Genomic DNA, 20,919 nt, shown 5'->3' with positions numbered 1-20,919 from the left:
CTGCTTTGTATTGTTTTATTATAGGCTCCACTCAGTCATTTTCTTCTTAATTTTCCCCACTGTCCTCATTTGATGGATTAAATGGCCAAATATTAGGCACGTAAACCAAACAAAAGAGGAACCCTCAATCAGATCAGAACATTCCCAGATTCATAATCTACATACATTTAAGGGGACACGCCTGAGGGACTTCTGGCCCACCAATATCATTTTCTAGGAATGACGCTTCAGGCTAGCTCTGTGACAAGTCAAAATGGTCCATTAGGTTGCAAAGGAGGGGCTCAAGCCAAAATGATTTCTTGAATTCTTCCATGTGAAAATTTTAAAAAAAAAGCTTCTTATGAAGTGTTTAGCTGAATCTATTGAATAGTTTAGTAAAATATGCATGGTGTAATTTGAAAATATAATCCTGTCTAGATGGCCAGTAAGGAGAGGACCCAGCACTGCAGGAATGCGTGTGGGCCGGACAGGGGTGTGGGTCTCGCTGCTTGTGAGGGATCAATCAAGCATAGGTGCAGGGGTCCTGGCACACATGGGTCTAAAGGAAGAGCCTCTGGCAGAGACACAGATCCCAGCATGCTGAAAACGGAGCAAGCCACGGAGGGGATGAGCTTTGCTAGCCAGTGCTGATCTGAGAGGAGAAAAAGGTCAAAAACGAAGACCCCTGAGCCCACAGATATTAAATAGGTGTGTGGAAACCAACAAACCAAAAAAAAAACCCATAAAGGAAATTCAGAGGGGGCCAGAGAGGCAGAGCAGGGCCCACAAGAGGGAGACACTGTCTAAATTATCACCCAAGGGAGTGGGGGAAAAGCAGTAGTGGAGAAGCCAAAGAACTTCACAGCACATGCAGCATGGCAGGAACGCAGGAAAAACGCCCCAGCAGGCACGGCATGGTGGGAAAATATGAAGAAGGTCCCAGCACACACAGCATGGTGGGAAAATGTAAAGAATGTCCCAGCACGCACAGCATGATGGGAAAACATAAAGAATGTCCCAGCATGCACAGTACGGCAGGGAAAGCCTGAAGAACGCCCCAGCACGCACGGCATGGTGGGAAAACATTAAGAATGTCCCAGCATACGCAGTATGGCAGGGAAAGCCTGAAGAACGCATGCTGGGAAAACGTGAAAAACATCCCAGCACACACAGAATGTTGGGAAAACATAAAGAACATCCCAGCACGCACAGCATGGCAGGGAAAGCCTGAAGAATACCCCAGTACGCATGGCATGGTGGGAAAACGTGAAAAACGTCCCTGCACACATGGGATGGTGGGAAAACAGGAAGAACGTGGCAGTACCCACGGCATGATGGGAAAACGTAAAGAACGTCCCAGCATGCACAGTACGGCAGGGAAAGCCTGAAGAACTCCCCAGCAAGCACGGCATGGTGGGAAAACGTGAAAAATGCCCCAGCATGCAAGGCGTGGTGGGAAAACATAATTATAATGTCCCAGCACGCACAGTATGGCAGGAAAGCCTGAAGAACGCCCCAGCATGCCCGGCATGGTGAGAACACGGAAAGAACGTCCCAGCATGCAAGACATGATGGGAAAACGTGAAGAACGCCCCAGCACGCATGGCATGGTGGGAAAACGGGAAGAATGTCCCAGCAAGCCCAGCGCACAGTATAGTGGGAAAAGTATAAAAAGCATCCAAGTACACAACGTGGGGCATGAAGGGAAACCTGTCTTCTTAGAAAGATGCCATTCAGAAGCATAGGGGCACGCTTCCCTCAAGAGACTTTTCAGGTATTATTTTAAAGACAGTTGAATAGTTTTGTTCACCATGGTGAGTCTCTGTAGAACAGGCATAAAGGAGCAAATGTAACCAGCAAAGTAAAACTTTATCCTGTCAGCTTGTTAGGAGCTGAAGGTGCAGTGGGTTGGTGCGCGTGGATGCTACAGCCAGGCCGACTCATGCTTACCCAAGGGAGGCTTGTGGCTGGGGAATAAGTGGTTGTCCATGTGGTGGATCCTGGAGGTCCTCCCTACCTACCTGTCCAGTGCTGGAAATTCCACCGACAGAGAGTTATCCCAAGAGACCTGAGAGACCTAAGCCTCGTGCAGCAATGGTAGGCGGCAAGAACTTTCCTCACAACTTCCTGTCGTTTCTGCCTAATGCTCGGAAAATGTGGACGAGTTTTCAGATGTGACTTCTTTACTGTTCCAAACTCTAGTGCTGATTTATTATTCCTCCGAACTACATAAGTATTCATTTTCTTTGTGAATTTTTTTTTCATTAGCTTTAGGGGTGCAAGTGGTTTTCGGTTACATGGATAAATTATATACTGGTGAAGTCTGGGATTTTAGTGCACCCGTCACCAGAGTAGTGGACATTGTACATAATATGTAGTTTTTCATCCATCAACCCCTCCTGACCTCCCCTGTTCCTAGTCTCCAATGTTCTCGTTACCAGTGTATGCCTTTGCATACTCACAACTTAGCTCCCACTTATATGTGAGAACATGCGGTATTTGCTTTTCCCTTTCTGAGTTACTTCACTTAGAATAATGGCCTCCAGTTCCACCCAAGTTGCTGCAAAAGACATTAGTTCATTCTTTTTTATGGCTGAGAAGTATTCTATGGTGTGTGTGGGTGTATATACACGCATCTCTCTCTCTCAAATTTTCTTTATCCACTTATCTGTTGATGGGCATTTAGGTTGAGTCCATATCTCTGCAGTTGTGAATTGTGCTGTGATAAACGTAAGTGTGCCGGTGTCTTTTTGATATAATGACTTCTTTTCCTTTGGGTAGATACCCAGTGACTGGATTGCTGGATTGAATGGTAGATATACTTTTAGTTCATTGAGAAATCTCCACAGTATTTTCCATAAGGGTTGTATTAATTTACATTCAAACCAGCAGTGTATAAGCATTCCCTTTTTACCACATCTGTGCCAACATCTATTGTTTTTTGACTTTTTAATAATGGCCATAATGGCCATTCTGGCTGTAATAAGGTGATATCTCATTCTTTTAATTTGTATTTCCCTGATGATGAGTGATGTTCAGCATTTTTTCATATGTTTCTTGGCCAGTTGCATATCTTCTTCAAAAATGTCTACTCATGTCATTTGCCTACTTTTTATTGGGATTATTTTTTTTTCCTGCTAATTTGTTTGAGTTTCTTATAGATTCTGGATATTAGTCCTTTGTCAGATTCATAGTTTGCAAACATTGTCTCCCATTCTGTAGGTTTTCTGTTTACTTTGATGGTTATTTTCTTCTTTTCTTTTCTTTTTTTTTTTTTGAGACAGAGTCTCTCTTTGTCACCCAAGCTGGAGTGCAGTGGTGCAATCTCGGCTCACTGCAACCTCTGCCTCCCTGGTTCAAGTGATTCTCCTGCCTCAGCCTCCCGAGTAGCTGGGATTACAGGCATGCACCACCACGCCCAGCTATTTTTTTATTTTATTTTTAGTAGAGATGGGGTTTCACCGTGTTGGCCAGGCTGGTCTCTAACTCCTGACCTCAAGTGATCCTCCCATCTTGGCCTCCCAAAGTGCTGGGATTACAGGCGTGAGTCACCATGCCCAGTCTGCATTAGCTTTTCAGTTTAATTAGATCCCATTTATTTTTGTTTCTGCAGCATTTGTTTTTGGGGTCTTTGTCCTAAATTCTTTGCCTAGGTCAGTGTCCAGAGGAGTTTTTCATAGGTTTTCTTCTAGAATTTTTATGGTTTCAAGTCTTAGATTTAAGTCTTTAATCCATCTTCAGTTATATTGTATATCGTGAGAGATAGGGATCCAGTTTCATTCTTCTACATGTGGCTAGCCAGTTTTCCCAGCATCATTTACTGAACAGAGTGTCTTTTACCCAGTTTATGTTTTTGTATACTTGGTTGAAGATCAGTTGGTTGTAAGTATTTGGCTTTATGTCTGGGTTCTCAATTCTGTTCCATTGCTCTATGTGTCTACTTTTATACTAGTACCATGCTGTTTTGGTTACTATAGCCTTTTAGTATAATTTGAAGTTGAGTAATGTGATGTCTCTAGATTTGTTATTTTTGTTTAGGATTGCTTTGGCTATTCAGGCTCTTTTTTGGTTCCATATGAATTTCAAGATTGGTTTTTCTAATTATGTGAAAAATGATATTGGAATTTTGATAGGAATTGCATTGAATCTGTAAGTTACTTTGGGCAATATGGTCATTTTGTGATACTGACTCTTCCAATCCATGAGCATGGGATGCATTTCCATTTGTTTGTGTCATCTATGATTTCTTTCAGCAGTGTTTTGTAGTTCTCCTTTTAGACATCTTTCAACTCCTTGGTTAAGTATATCCCTAGGTATTTTATTTTTTTGGTAGCTATTGTGAAAGGGATTGAGTTCTTGATTTGATTCTTGGCTTGGTCATTGTTGGTATATAGCAGTGCTACTGATTTGTGTACATTGATTTTGTAACCTGAGATTTTACTGAATTCATTTCTCAAATCTAGGAGTCTTGGAGGAGTCTAGAGTTTTCGAGGTATAAGATCATATCAGTGGCAAACAGCCATAGTTTGACTTCCTCTTTTCCAATTTGGGTACTCTTTATTTCTTTCTCTTGTCTGATTACTCTGACTAGGACTTCCTCTTCAGGAATAATTTTAAAATTAATTTCAAACTTAAGTTTTATTTCATAATCTGTTTTCTTCCTATTTGAGATCCTTGATGAACAACTAAACAATGCAAAATAAATATGCACATCATGTGAGGCAAATGTATGGCTGTGCTGTCACTATTGATAATGAGGCTTTATAAATTTATCTCTGCTGAAGACACTGTCCCTGAAACTATGAGTGCATCTGTGTCTCCATACAGAGAAGTATTTCCTTATCTCCAAACTACTGTGAAATAAATTAAAATCAAGGCCGGGCATGGCGGCTCATGCCTATAATCTCAGCACTTTGGGAGGCCGAGGCAGATGGATCACCTGAGGTCAGGAATTCAAGACCAGCTTGGGCAACACAGTGAAACCCCATCTCTACTAAAAATATAAAAATTAGCTAGGCGTGGTGGTATGCACCTGTAATCCCAGCTACTCAGGAGGCTGAGGCAGGAGAATTGCTTGAACCCAGGAGGCGGAGGTTGCAGTGAGCCAAGATCACGCTACTGCACTCCAGCCTGAGCAATAGGGCGAGACTCCATTACAGTTTAATTCCCAAATTCAGAGAAAGTCATTAAGTAGAAGACAAGGAATGCTGTCTTCAGTAAAATAAGGACAGTCCTAAGGCCATCTTCCCAGAGAATGTCACTTTGGCAGAAAATTGTATGATAAGCCTGGGCTGAGCCTCAGCAAGACCACAGAGTGTACTCACCTCCAGGGTCCTCACCTTTCTTTCCTACCATCATATTTAAAACCTGGATATCTTAAAAAGGCTTGTCATATGCCATGGAGGATTGTAGCAATGGTCTGACAGACTGCTCTTTGCCCTCAGTTTTCTACGTGGCTTGGTAGAAACACAGCCAGTGTCTGTCTTGGGTCACATCATATTGTTTAGTTCAGAATATTTCGATCTAGGACTGTAAGGGCAGGCTTAAAATGATGCAGAGTTAATTCAGATTGTGTGTAAGAAATACACCATGCCTAGGATTTTACATTAACACTAATGTGATGCTAGTCAGGAGAGTTAAACTGTTGCAGCATTCATTAAATGTTGTCATAAAAAGAAGAAAAAAAATAACAAGTTGAAAGCCAAGTTCTAAAGAGTCTAATGAAGTACAGTAGCCACATCTTCACGTGAACTATTTTTCTACCTATTCTACTACAACTTAGGTTTTCCACTAGAAATTAAGGTTTTAGGTTTTACACTTACATCTATGATCCAGTTTGAGTTAATTTGTGGATATAGTGAGAGGTGTGGACTAAAGTTCATTTTTCCTGAATATGAATATACATTTGTTCAAGGACAATTTGTGGAAAACGCTATCTTGTCTCTGCTGACTTAGCTTTGCACCTTTGTCAAAAATCAGTAGTTCACTTATGTGTGGGCCTGTATCTACACTCCCTACTTTATTCCATTTATCTATTTGTCTGTCTTGATGCCAAAACCACTGTCTTGGTTACTGAGACTTTATAATAAACCTTGGTGTCAGGAAGTACTAGCCCTTTCCATTTGTTTTTGTTTTCTTTTTTTGTCATTCTGGATACTCTGAATTTCCATATAAATTTTAGAATCAGCTTGTCAATTTCTACCCAAAGAGAAAACCTGCTATAGTTTTGATGGGGATTGCTTGAATTTATAGATTAATTTGGAAAGAATGGATACCTTAATAATATTGAGTTTTCCGGCCCATAAACAAGGTGTACCTCTTAATTTATTTAGATCTTCTTTAATTACTCTGCAGTTTTGTAGTTTTCAGTATATAGGCCTTGCATATGTTTGGTCATATGCAATACCGAATACAGCATATGTTTTGTGCTACTGTAAGTGAAATTTTAATTTTAATTTTCGGTTATTTATTGCTAAATATAGAAAACCATTAATTTTTGTATATGGACTCCATATCCTGCAACCTTGTCAAATTTATTTGTAGGAGCTCTTTTGTGGACTGCACCAAATCTTCTACATGGACGATTGTGTCATCCACAAATAAAGACTTTTAATTCTTCCTTACCAATATTGATGCTTTGTTATTTCTTTTCTTGCATTATCACATGAGCTACATACAGCCTCCAATAAAATGTTGAATAAAAATAGTGAGAACAGACATCCTTGTCTTGTTTCTGATGTTAGAGGGAAATCATTCAGTTATTCTCAATGAAGTATGATGCTAGCTATAGATTCTCAGATGTTCTTTATTGGGTTGATGAATTTCTCTTTTATCCTTAGTTTCTTGAGAGATTTTATCAGTAATAGATATTGGATTTTGCCAAATGTTTTTTCTGCATCTATTGAGATGATCATATGGTTTTCTCATTTAGTTTGTTAGTATAGTAAATTACATTGATTAATATTTCAAATATAAGAATCTTCCATTCCTGGATAAATTCTACTTGGTTAAGATGTATTACCTATTTATATATTGTTAAATTGGATTTACTAATTTTTTAAATATTAAATCTATGTTCACAAGAAATATTTATCTATAGTTGCCTTTTCTCATACTGGTTTTGTCTAGTTCACATATCAAGGCCTCATAGAATTAATTGGGAAATATTCTCACCTCTTCAATTTACTGTAAAGCTTTGTATAGAATTGGTATTATAACATTATTTTTTCCTTAACTATTTGGGAGAATTCACCAAAGAAGCTATCTTAGCCTGAGTTGTTTGTTTATGTTTGTTTTGTTCTTTGTGGGAAGGTTTTTAACTACATATTTGATTCTTTCTATAGATACAGGGCTACTCAGGTTACCTACTTCTTCTTGAGTGAAGTTTTAAAGAGTGTGTGTTTCCAAAAAATTGTTTATTTTATCTAAGTTGTCAGATAGTTTACATAGAGTTGTCCATGATCTTCTCTAAGAATAGTATTAATGTCTGTATGCTCTGTTGTAATATAACAACTCTTATTCTTGATATTAGTAACTTGAATCTTCTGTCTCATTTTCCTCATCAGCTTGGCGAGATGTTTATCAATATTATTGATCTTGTCAAAGAACCAGCTTTTGCTTTCGTTGATGTTCCCTATTTTTCTAGTCTGTACATATTTTTTTCTTCTGCTTACTTTTAGTTTAATTTCTCTTTCTGATTCCATAGGATAAAGCTGAGGTTATGGATTTGAGACACATCTTTCCAAATACAGGTGTTTAGTGTTATAAATTTCCTTCTAAATACTGCTTTAGAGTAGGGACTAGCACACGTGGAGCTGGAATATAGCCATATCCATTCATTTATGTGTTGTCTATGGCTGCTTTCTTGCTATATAGTGGTGCAGCTGAGTAATTGCAATGGAGACCATACAGCCCACACGTCTATAAAATTAACTATATATGGCCTTTTAAGAAGTCTACTGACTTCTGCTATAGAGGAATCCCACAAATTTTGATATGTTCTGTTTTCACTATAATTCAACACAAAATTGCTTGGGACTGAATTGTGTTTCCCCGAAAGTACTGTGGCCAAAGCCCTACCTCGCCCCCTCAATGGGGTGGTATTAGGAGATGGAGTCTTTTGGAGGTGATAGGGCTTAGATGAGGTCGTGAGGGTGGAGCCCTTACACTGGGATTAATGCCTGTATAAGAAGAGACACCAGAGAGCTTCATCTCTGCCTCTTCTCCCCGCCTCCCTGCCACATGAGGACACAGTGAGAGAGCGGCCATCTGCAAGCCTGGAAGACAGCCCTCACCAGGGAATGAGATCCACTGGATCTTGAACTTTCTAGCCTCCCGACTGTGAGGAATAAATTGCTGTTATTTAAGCTGCCCGTCTATGGTATTTGGTTATGGCATTCCAAGCTGATGAGTACAAAAATACTTTCTAATTTCAATCTCACTTTCTTCTTTGACCCTTGGATTACTGAAATGTGTGTTATTTAGTTTCCAGATATTTGAGGATTTTCCACATATCCTTGTTATTAATTTCTAATTTAATTCAACTGTGGTCACAGAAAATATTTTATATTACTTGAATCTTTTTAAGTTTATTGAGATCTGTCTTATGGCCTAGAATCTATTTCGGTTAATGTTTCAAGTGCAGTTGGAAAAACATATACATTCTTCTGATATTGAGTGGCGTTTTCTATAAGTATCAACTAGGTCATGTTAGTTAACAATAATGAAGTTTTCTATATCCTTGTAGATTTTCTCTCCACTTGTTCTTTCAATTATTGTGAGAATTGTACTGAACTTTCCAACTATAATTAAGGATTTATCTATTCCTCCTGCAGTACTACCAAGTTTCACATATTTTAAAGCTCTGTCATTGGTTGTATAAATGTAATTTTTATGTTCACTATATGAATTTACCCCTTTATTATGATGAAATGTTCTTTAATCCTAGAAATATTCTTTGCTCTGCAGTCTACTTTGTCAGATATTAATATAGCCACTTTGTTCTGATGAATCTTTTGCCATTCCTTTACTTTTAACTTGTGTCTATATGTATATATGTGTGTGTATATATAGAGAGAGAGAGAGACATTTTTTTTTTTCCTGAGACGGAGTTTCACTCGTCACCCAGGCTGGAGTGCAATGGGGTGATCTTGTCTCACTGCAACCTCCATCTTCCGGGTTCAAGCGATTCTCCTGCCTCAGTCTCCCAAGTAGCTAGGATTCCACGTGCCTGCCACCATGCCCGGCTAATATTTTGTACTTTTAGTAGAGACGGGGTTTCACCATGTTAGCCAGGATGGTCTTGAACTCTTGATCTTAGGTGATCCACCAGCCTCGGCCTCCCAAAGTGCTGGGATTACAGGCATGAGCCACCACGCCTGGCCTTGTATCTTTATATTTTAAACTTGTGTCTTGTAAGCAGCATAATGCTGATGTTCCCTGGCTTAATTTGGTTCCATTTACAATTTTTCAATTTCACAATGGTGCAAAAGCATCTCAACTTTGATGTAATGTACAATATTCAATAAGTTACATGAGCTATCCAGCACTTTATTATAAAGTAGACTTTGTGTTAGATTTTGCCCAACTATATGCTAATGTAAGTGTTCTGAGCACATTTAAGGTGGGCTTAGGCTAAGCTATGATGTTCAGTAGGTTAGGTATATTAAACACATTTTGGCTTATGATATTTTTAACTTACAATAAGTTTATCTGGATGTAATCCCAAAGTTAGCTGAGGAGCATCTATAGTTGGATGGGGCTTGTTTGTTTGATCTGACAATCCCTGCTTTTTAATTGGGATATTTAAACTATTTATATGTTATGTAATTATTAAATATAGTTAGGTTTAACTCTTGCAATTTGTTTTATATTTGTTCCACCATTTCTTTGCTTCCTTTTGCCTTTTTTCTAAATTCCATTCCATTAAATAAATACTATTTATGATTCCACTTATATTCTTTGTTGGCATTAGCTGTTACTCTTTGTTTTTCCTTTTAGTGGTTGCTTTAGAGTTTATCATATACATTTTTAACTTTCACGGACTACCTTCAAATTATATTAGTTTACATATACTATAAAAAATCTTACATTAATATACTTTTTTTTTTTTTTTTGAGACAGAGTCTCACTCTTTCACCCAGGCTGGAGTGCAGTGGCACAGTCTTGGCTCACTGCAACCTCCGCCTCCTGGGTTCAAGCAATTCTTCTGCCTCAGCCTCCTGAGTAGCTGGGACTACAAGCACGTGCCACCATGCCCAGCTAGTGTTTTTTTTTTTTTTGTATTTCTAGTAGAGATGGGTTTTAACCGTGTTAGCCAGGATGGTCTCAATCTCCACACCTCATGATCCACCCGCCTCAGCCTCCCAAAGTGCTGGGATTACAGGCGTGAGCCACCGCACCTGACACATTAATATACTTTAATTTCTTCCCTTCCAGGCTTTATTTTATTGTTGTCATCAATTCTACTTACATGTTACATTACTGTTTTCTTTAAACAATTATCTCAAAGTGGCTTAATTTTTTTTTGTTTTTTGAGACAGAGTCTCGCTCTGTTGCCCAGGCTGGATGGAGTGCAGTGGCACGATCTCGGCTCACTGCAAGCTCCGCCTCATGGGTTCACGCCATTCTCCTGCCTCAGCCTCCAGAGTAGCTGGGACTACAGGCACCCAATACCACGCCTGGCTAAGTTTTTGTATTTTTAGTAGAGACGGGGTTTCACCTTGTTAACCAGGATGGTCCTGATCTCCTGACCTCATGATCCGACCGCCTCAGCCTCCCAAAGTGCTGGGATTACAGGCGTGAGCCACCGCGCACGGCCAGTAATTTTTTAAATTATGTGAATTTACCCATGTAGTTACCCTTTTCAGTATTCTTCATGACTTTGTGAAGATCCATGTTTCCATTTGGTGTTATTTTCCTTCAGTATTCTTCATGACTTTGTGAAGATCCATGTTTCCATTTGGTGTTATTTTCCTTCTGCCTTAAGGACTTCCTTTAGTATGTCTTACCATGTGGGTCTGCTGCTGATGCATTCTTTTTAGCTTTTCTATATGAGAAAAAGTCTGTTTTTTGTACATAAGAAAAAGAGATTTTCACCGGGTGTAGTATTCTGAGATCACAGGTGTTTTCTTTCAGTATTTAAAGGTATTGCTCCGTTGCCTTCACACGTGCATTATCTCTAAAGAGAAATATATTTTCGTCTTTATCTCTGTTTCCTCGCCTGTAACATGTCTTTTTCTTTGGAAACTAAGATTTTATCTTCATCTTGCTTTCAAATAATTTGATTATGATGTGCCTTACTGTAGTATTCTACGTGTTTCTTGGGCTCTGGCTTCATTGAATTTCTTGATTCTGTGGGTTTATACCATTCATAAAATTTGGAATTTAGGACCATTTTTCAGATGCCTTTTTCCATTCCCCTCTCTCCTTCAGAGATGAGAATTGCATATGTTAGGCCACTTGAAATTTTCCCATAGCTCACTAATGCTTTTCAGTCCTTGTTATTATCTTTTTACTCCATTTCATTTTGGATCTATGTCTTCATTAATCTTTCCTTATGTAATATCTAATATGCCACTAATCCCAGCAAGTGTATTTCTATCTCAGACATTGTAATGTTCATGTCTAGATGTTTGATGTGGGGCTTTTTTAATATCTTTAATGTTGCTACTTGGTGAATATCTGTAACACCATTATAATAACACTTTTAATGTCTTAGTCTGCTAATTCTAACACCTGTGCCTGTTCTACGTTAGTTTCAAATGGTTTGTGTCATCGCTGTCATAGGTTATATTTTCTTGCTTCTTTACATGCCTGATAATCAGTGATTGGTTGCCAGACATTGCAAATTTTACCCTGTGTGTTGTTGAATATTTTTGTATCACTCTAAATATTCTTGACGTTTGTTCTAGGATGCAGTTAAAATACTTAGAAACAGTTTGATTCTTTGGGGTCTTAGTTTCAAGATTTCTTAGGTGGAAGCAAAGCAGTGTTCAGTTTATAGTTAATTACCCCTCATAACTGAGGCAAGACGCTTGTGAGTACTCTACCCAGTGCTCCATAAATTAAGAGGTTCCAGTCTGCCTGGCAGAACAGATATCATTACTATTCCTGTCGTGTGCGTCAAGCACTCGCCCTCTCATCTTTCTGGGTTGTTCTCCCCGGGTCTCATGTAGTCTCCTCGCATGAATGCACTGATCTGAACACTCTGCTGAACACTCCAAAGGGACCCTCTGAGGATCTCTGTGGTTCAGCTGTGTCCTCTCTGGACTCTCGCTGCCCTGGTCTCCCCAGACTTTCAGCTTCATCCTCTCAACTCAGGGGGTCTCGTGGGCTCGGCCAGGGTCGTCCCTCCCTGCACTGCACTCTGGAAGCTCTCTTGAGGTAGTGAGCTGGAGCAGTCATAGAGCTCACCGCATTTGTTTCCCGTCTCACAGGGATCACTGTCCCTTTGTGCCTGGTGTCCAGTGACTTGGTTACCATTGTTCCATGTGTTTTGTCTGGTTTTGGTTTATTTTTGTTTGTTTTGTTTGACTATCCCAGGCAAGAGAGTAAATCCAGGCCCTGTTACTCCATGTTGGCCAGAAGCAGAAGCTGTGCTGTCTTTTGTACTCATCTATATCCACATACAAACACTCTAGGATGCTATTTGCACCAAAATATTAAAAGAATTTACCTCTGGTTTGTGGAATTATGAATTTTTATTGTGTGTGCATGTGCATGTCTGTGAGACTTCTGTTTTCTACCAAAAAAAGTATTACTTTTTTATGGAATGAAACTAACAATACAATTTTTTTCTAAAAATACTTCTATTCCATGATCATGAGCTCCATCCTGGTTAACAGGTGCCCCTAGCATAAACTGCAGGGTCTGTTACCAGCTGACATGCTCCAGGGTGGCATGACCATGGCTGCACACCTCAGCTCACATGGCAAAGTTGGTGAAGTGTTGCCAAGCAGTTTCCCACGGCAGCTAGGGAATGCAGAGCCATACTCAGAACCTCTGGAGCGCGCTGCTTCCATGAAGCGGCCATTAACACCCTGGAGCCATGGATTCTCAAATGTTTAAATATTTTTATGGAACACAGTGTTCAAATACAAACACACTGACACCCTTCAGGCGCACACACACACAAACACATCATCTATAAGAAATAACACCAATGTGGAAGCATTTTCACTGATGCCTCAGAGGAGGAAGATTGAGAAAATTCTAATGATCAAAGAGTACAGAATAAAAATTAACTATATAGTTCAATTTTCACCTTGAAGATATGTAGAATACCTTGCACTTTCTAATACTTTGTCTTTATTACAGTATACAAAGAAATTATACCCTAATATTTATATGGGGCTTTCAAAGAATTTCTAAAGACATTCATTTCTGACCCTTAAAAAATAAATTTTAAGTCCTTCATCAGTAAACTAATCCACCACAGTTTGGGAATCCCATATCTCCAGTGAGAGGGAACAGGTCATTTTGTTTTTAATGTAAGTTGGAAGAAACCTCAGTTCCTATTAATACAATTAATATAACATACTATGACTAACTACATCATGCTATCCAGTCATTTCTTTAAAAACTGATCAGAATGAGTATGAAGTCAATTCAAGCCAGTTAACTCTAGGATTGAAGGACCAGTCACCTAACATCCCAGTCTTGAGATGCCCAGTAGCACTTACTGTGAAGAGGTGGCGTGATGATCTTGATTTCTAACAAAGGCGTCCATGTGGGGTAGAGCGCTAAGTAAGTGGAGGTGTGCGTTTACTGGAAGCAACCCTAGCATGCTGGTACGTACCATCTTCCTCAGCTCTTGGTTGGAAACAATAATGACATTTGGAGGGTCCCCGATGGCAGTGGCAGCTCCTCCAATGTTTGTGAAGATCACTTCTGCAATCAGGACTTGTCTTGGATCAAGGTTGAGCACCTCACACAACCTGTCACAAATGGAGGAAAATGAAAGTAGTCCCACTATACACATCGTGAAAGGCCCACATGCAACCCAGAGATTTTTAAGGCGCTTGCTCGTATAAGGGAGGCGCGCGCACGCACACACACACACACACACACACCCCCCTGTGGGGAAGGCAGTGCTGGGAGGAATGAACAACTGCAACAACTCCCGCAGGCCACAGCTCACTCCGAGAGTTACATTCCTTTCCAGAGTGAGCCTCCAGCCACCAAACCCTCAGTGTGGTCAGGTACCCTTTCCCCAATGCTCCCAGGTCTGGAGGGAGCACTGGCCCCCAGGGCAGGGCAGGCCCTCCACAGGCAAGCCGGTGCTGTGGGGGTCAGTGTGGAGGCAGTGCGGATGGCTCACACAGGGCCTGCTGACTCAGCCCCTTTCCCACCTCCCCCTTCCTGGACACCAAGGCCCTAGGCTCTCTTCTCACCCCCTCCCTTTGTTTTATTCATCTATGTATTTTCTATTTATTTACTCTGTATTGCTATAATACATACTAGATATACACATACATACATACATTTTCAGGGTGCATATGATAATGTAATAATTCACATAATCAAACCAGGTAACTAGGATAACCATCCCCTTAAATATCAATCTGTTCTTTACCCTGGGAGCATTCCAGTTATTCTCTTCTAGCTATCTTGGAGTGTACAATCAATTCGTGCTAACTGTATTCACCCTACAGATCTGTCAAGCCACATTCTACAGCTGTGGAGCTCCACCATGGCCTCACACTAGATTTGTGCTGGAATCTGGGAGTCCTACGACTTGGCCAGCGCAGACCAGTGCCTGGGAGTGGGCCCGGGCAGTGGTGCTCTACAGCTCCCCAGGGGACCCAGTATGCACACAGTTGGGAAACATTGCTCTAAAGAAAGTGTAGAAGGCACATCACAGCATCCCCCACACCTGCTCATCCACACAGCCCACTCCCACACAGGACCCGGCCTTGGGTCTCACTCAGAGGCCTCCCACCACCTCAGCAGATGGTGATGGAGAAGAACATGGACAGGGACTCCTGGCACCTGGGCACCTGGTGGTCTGGGGTGAGCCGTTTTTTGTTTGTTTGTTTGTTTTTTGAGACGGAGTCTCGCTCTGTCGCCCAGGCGGGAGTGTGGTGGCGCAATCTCAGCTCACTGCAACCTCCGCCTCCTGGGTTCAAGGGATTCTCCTGCCTCAGCCTCCCCAGTAGCTGGGATTACAGGCACGTGCCACCACGCCTGGCTAATTTCTGTATTTTTAGTAGAGACGGGGTTTCACCAGGGGTGAGCCATTCTTGTCCACATGTCTCCCCATGAGACCACAATCTCCAGGAAAGGAAGGCCTATGTCTTCCACCTCCTGCAGGCATTTCTGCCACCAGCTTCTGAGGCCCCACTGCTTGTAGCATGTACTGCAGTCACACAAAGCAGACACGAGCTGGACTGGAATGCAGTGAGCTGTGGGCTCAACCACCCACCTTTTCATGCACCTGAGAATGGAACCTGGAGCCAGGCAGTGCAGGCAGAGCCCCTGCCTGCCAGAACCTGGCCGCAACCCCCACGGCAGAGGTGCTTTGCGTACCTTATGGTCACAGGCGTGAAGAGGAGCATGGTGGTGACGTTGTCCAAGAAGGCAGAGAGGACGGCCGCGATGAGACAGAGCATGATGATCATGGCCCACACCCGTCCCCGGGAGAGCCGGTATGCCTGGCCACACACACACACACAGAGTACAAGCCAGAGTCAGCAGGCTCGTAGAACAGAGGCAGCCTTTCATTAGTGACTTTAAGAACTGGGAGCCAAACTAACATTACCCCATGGGTTAAGACGTAGACCCACGGAGTCCTAGGGGGGCCGAGATGAGACAGTGCTGGCCATCGAAGTTCCTAGACATTCTAAATCCTCCCTAGCCAGCACTGTCACCCCTCTGAACCTCTTCCTTCACAGAGCCCCTGTGATGGTTAATTTGTCACAAGGTGATGACCCTCAGTCCCCGTAATGCCATCGGTATTCTGGTTAGACAACCTGGGCTTTGACATTTGGGATCCATGTGAGCCTAGTGTCTGCTGATCTCTGGGGAACTAAGGGATACTTTTAATAGTAAGGAGTAATAGACCAAATATCTACCTGGCATGTATAAGGTGGGGCACAAAGATGACAAAAATCACAGCACAGTTCCATCATTCAGAGTTTGCAAAGGGCTTTGTTGAGTAATTTTTTTTTTTTTTTTTTTTTTTTTTTTTTTTTTGAGACAGAGTCTCACTCTGCCACCCAGGCTGGAGTTTGGTGGTGTGATCTCGGCTCACTGCAACCTCCACGCCTGGGGTTCAAGCAATTCTCTCGCCTCAGCCTCCCAAGTAGCTGGGATTACAGGCGTGTGCTACCACGCCCAGCTAATTTTTGTATTTTTAGTAGAGATGAGGTTTCACCATGTTCACCAGGATGTCCTCAACCTCTTGACCTCGTGATCTGCCCACCTTGGGCTCCCAAAGTACTAGGATTACAGGCGTGAGCCACTGCGCCCAGCCTGTTGAGTAATTTTTAAAAAGACCTTTTCAGTTTCAAAAATAATATATATTCAAGCACAGCACTAGACTGCATTAGCAGGGCATGGTACATGTTGAGCTCTCCTCTTGCCAACCCTGAATGACAGGACAGGTACAAATCCTGGAGGCCAGAGCTGGCTGGTGAAGCTCCCCAGGGTTCCAGTTAAAAACATAAATGTGTATATATTCAATATTTAGGAAGTAATCATGGAAATTACTTCACCAAAAAGCAAAGTAATCAGAAGCTAATGGCTTGAAATATTGGGATACTCTAATATGCAAAAAATTTTTGATGTGTAGCTCTCACCAGACAATTTAAATACACAACCATTCAACCTGAGTACGCTTTTCCTTGACCTCCTTCTTCATTTATTTACTGAGCAGCTGAAAGTGCCGCTCAGAGCCATACAACTTAACATAGCAAGTATACTCTGCCCTGCAGAAGCAACCTTTAAAAGAAGGATGGAATTTTTCAATGTTTGTTTTAAATGTTTGTTTCCTAAATATATAATGTCAGAAAAATACATATATAAATTAATCAGGATAGAATTATTAAATGCAACATCATACCTACCTTTACAGCACAATAATCGAAAAATCCCGTTTCTGAAAATATGGCTACTAAGATCATCTATGGGGAAAAGAAGAAGACAAGGATAATCTTTTAGCAGTACACCATATTAAAACGACATCAGCATGATCCCTTACACATTTGAGCTCTGGCCTCTGAAAGCCACCACATCACCAAGCTCCTCACTCTGAGATGCAGAAAGACCATCGCTTCCTGGAATAGCACACTCACTCACTCCTTGAATGGAGCCTCTTGCTAGCAGTTTTGTGCCTATATGTGTGTCCAGGGATTTGTCCTCAAGGCACATTACCATCCCATCTGATCCTCACACACAAAAAAATCAGGTGTTATTTTCACCCTCTGTTTTATAGACTAGAAAATGGGATCAGAGTGCGAGGTGGCTTGCTCACAGCCACAGAGCTAGAAGCCGGGCGGGAGCCAGCATGTGGCCTTCTGCACCTACGTGTCCACACAAGCAACACTTAAACATTCTATGATGCTAAAATTGGGTTCAATTTTGTTTTCTAAAATAATTAAACTGATTTTTGTCACCGATTTGAGAGTTTTATTGAAATGATTGCTCCCTGGGTTCCAGGTGAACCCAGAATGCCTATCACCTGTTTCTTTCCAGTGAGGATGATGAGTTAGTGAAAACAGAAACAGCCATCCTGGATCCTAATAAAAAGTCATGTCCCAGTTATTCCGAATTTTATCAACCAGACATCTCAACTAGTGAATGTTCTGGAAGTTCCTCTGCTTCACCTCTTTGATGGCAGTCACCATGTGTTGAACTTGGAATGAGAAGATGCAAGTTCAGATCCTGATTCTGCCACTTAAAAATAGTCTGAACTTGAGGCTGGGTGCGGTGGCTCATGCCTGTAATCCCAGCACTTTGGGAGGCCAAGGCGGGCGGATCATGAGATCAGGAGATTGAGACCCTCCTGGCTAACATGGTGAAACCCCATCTCTACTAAAAAAACAAAAATACAAAAAATTAGCTGGGTGGGGTGGCAGGCTACCTGTAGTCCCAGCTACTCAGGAGGCTGAGGCAGGAGAATGGCATGAACCCAGGACAGCGAGCTTGCAGTGAGCCAAGATCACGCCACTGCACTCCAGCCTGGGCGACAGAGCGAGACTCTGTCTCAAAAAAAGAAAAGTCCGAACTTGAACAAAAATATGAATTAACCTTTCTGTCCTTCAGTTTTCTCACCTTACCTGTGAATGTTCTATACTTTGTCAGGTTGTGAAAATGCAATATAATTATTCAAATTACAATACTCAGTAAACAGGAGTCCCAACAGACACTATTGTCTCTCAAATAAACTATAGAAAACAAAAATGTCCCCAGTCAATTTAGACCCAGTGTAAATATCCACCATGTCCAGAGTGACCATCAATGTTCATCCTCACCCAAAAGGCCACTGAGAGCTGACAGTGGAGCGTGGGGCTTTGCACACCAATGTAGCTTCACGTGAATACGCATGAGGAGACAGGCGTGTGGAGACCCATGTGGTGTTTTACACATTTGCTGACAGAACCACCCTGGGAGACTAGAACTCAGGGATGGGGGTAAATGGTCCCATGGGTGGTTGGCTGCCAGGAAATGGGGGAGAAAAGGCAGGGACCTGGTTGTAACGACCCTGTACCCTGCAGTTCCAGAATCGCAGAACCTGCCAGTGCTCGCTGAACTGAATTCCACCGAGAAAAACGTGCTGAAGCCATTTTTATAGGCTGACTGTGTCCCCCAGAATTCATATGTTCACCTCCTAGCCCCTAGTACCTGGGAATGTGAGACTGTATTTGGAGTGAGGGCGTTGAAGGAGGTAATTAAATTAAAATGAGGTTGTTAGGGTGAGCCCTCATTCAGTGTGACTGATGTCCTTACAGAATGAGGGTCTCAGGAATCAGAAACACACGGGGAAGACAAAGTGAAAACGCCGGGAGAAGGTGCCATCTACAAGCCCAGGAGGGAGGCTCAGGAGAAACCATGCCTGCCCACACCGTGATCTCGGACTTCCAGCCTCCAGAGCTGTGAGAAAATACATTTATATTATTTAAGCCACACGGTCTGTGGTACTTTGTTACATAGTCCTAGCAAACTAATATAGCATTCCTTTTTTTAAAAAGGCGTATCTCAGGGATATCTGGTACACTTCCTCTCTTCTATCCAGATGCCCAAACCCTGTATACATCTCAGGCCCGACACAAGTATTAGTTACTCTGTGAAGCCAGGGTTAGAGCACTGGCCTGCCTCCCTGCGCACCACCCACAGCGGATGGCGGCACGGTTTCCATCAGGTCACATAGCTGGGCCCTCCGTTATGTCAGCCAGCCTTGGGAGGGATGAAATGTTGGCAAGGAAAATGAGGATCTATCGTGCCCAGCTGTACACAGAGCAAGTCTTCTAGCCCAGAGAGGAAGAGCCCTCCTGCAGACCACTGGACTGTTTGGGGTCTGCTCAGGAACACGTGGGCCGCCCCTGCTGCCCAGGCTCCACTGGTTCTAGTTAAGCTGGGTTAGGACTCACACTAGTGAGTCCCACACTAGCCCGCTTGGGCACTTCGAGATCCTGCAGGTGGACTTGGTGGCATTCCTCACAGCAGAGTGGCCACTGGGCACTATGATCAATTAGTAAACACCCCACTAATACTTAGGAGTGACACCTTCCTTTATTCACATAATGAAAGGTACTCTCTCTCCCACTGAAACTCCTACATGGTTTATTTATTTGGGATAGTCCATTTTTTTATTTTAACGGAAATAACTCAAAAGAATTGCTAGCTTTTCTAAATGGCAATATGACTTCATCGTCAGACATGCCTTGGGCTGGAATTCTCCCGCTCACGAACCATAGCCCCATTCCATTCCTCCTCAGGAGATTCATGAGACCTGCACTAACACTTCTCAGTCAAGCCCCAGGCACTGTGTCTTTAACATAATGAAGGACCCTCAGCGGTGGACGCCAGAGAAGGCCCGGTTACCGCAGGCGTGGAGCCCAGTCCCACGGGGAGGGCTGTAATTACCATGCCAAACAGCAGGGCCAGCGTCTCAAAATCAATCCACTCCACCACATGGGTCAGGCTGGGTCTCTGCAATCAAAGCACAAATTTGCCAGTTAATCCATGCACCGCCATCCCAGTGATGAGCCTAATGAAGCACTGCCCCCTGCTGCAGACCCACTCAGTGGGCGGGCCAGGGTTGGAAATCTCACCATCCACTTGCCTTTGAAGTTGGATTATATCACTGCTGAAAAACAGTCTTGACCCAGGGCATCTATAATGTCAAATCTATGCATTTAGTAATAAAGTTTTTTCTAGCCCCTGCCTCTGGCAGCTCCCACATGGCGGGACTGGCCCCTGGTTACATTCCGAGTGGAGTCTGTATGTGCTCTCTGCAGTGCCGTGCCTGAGACCAGATGACAGGAACTGGCATGGCAGCTGTCCCACTCTCAGCTGGGTTCCAGCACTGCCTCTCAGACAACTCTGGGCATTCATCCCCAGTGGCCACTGGTCTCTGTTGTTTCCCTACATTTGTTTCCCATGTCCCTGCCAGAGAGGCCCTGCTCAGACCCAAACAGGACACCCTCATCCCCAAACACGCCTCTCCAGGGGCCTCCTGATCTCTTCAGGACAGACCCTGGCCCAACTGACTCCCCCCACCTTTCTGCACCAGCTAGGACGGTCCCCTCTAGTTCCAACACCCAGATCCAGCCCCATCACAACCCAGCTCCACAGCCCTAGGCAAACATGCCCATGAGGAGCCTTTCCTCCACCACGATGAGGAATCACACCACTGGGATGTGAGTGTGTGACAAAACCTAATGAAAAATACTCTTCAATGCTGTAGCTTGTTAGTTCATACCTCTAGCATGGTTCTTG

The 20,919-nt window shown here is 42.6% G+C and overlaps 1 protein-coding gene across 12 annotated transcripts in view; it reads right to left on the bottom strand.

The window, feature by feature from the left end:
* Nucleotides 1–20,919, bottom strand: part of OCA2 (OCA2 melanosomal transmembrane protein) — a 345,392-nt gene that overhangs the window by 217,045 nt on the left and 107,428 nt on the right. For all 12 annotated transcript variants that reach the window (XM_054667272.2, XM_016927806.4, XM_016927803.4 and 9 more), the window contains 4 exons: nucleotides 20,065–20,130; nucleotides 17,046–17,102; nucleotides 15,508–15,632; nucleotides 13,778–13,916 (listed from right to left, as the gene is read on the bottom strand). In XM_054667272.2, the coding sequence (XP_054523247.1) occupies nucleotides 13,778–13,916; nucleotides 15,508–15,632; nucleotides 17,046–17,102; nucleotides 20,065–20,130 (387 nt within the window). The remainder of the gene's footprint in view (nucleotides 1–13,777; nucleotides 13,917–15,507; nucleotides 15,633–17,045; nucleotides 17,103–20,064; nucleotides 20,131–20,919) is intronic.

Source organism: Pan troglodytes, chromosome 16 (genome assembly GCF_028858775.2).
Source record: "Pan troglodytes isolate AG18354 chromosome 16, NHGRI_mPanTro3-v2.0_pri, whole genome shotgun sequence".
Taxonomy (NCBI): domain Eukaryota; kingdom Metazoa; phylum Chordata; class Mammalia; order Primates; family Hominidae; genus Pan; species Pan troglodytes.
The sequence above is the reverse complement of the archived record's forward strand: the minus strand, read 5'-3'. Positions and strand labels throughout refer to the sequence as shown.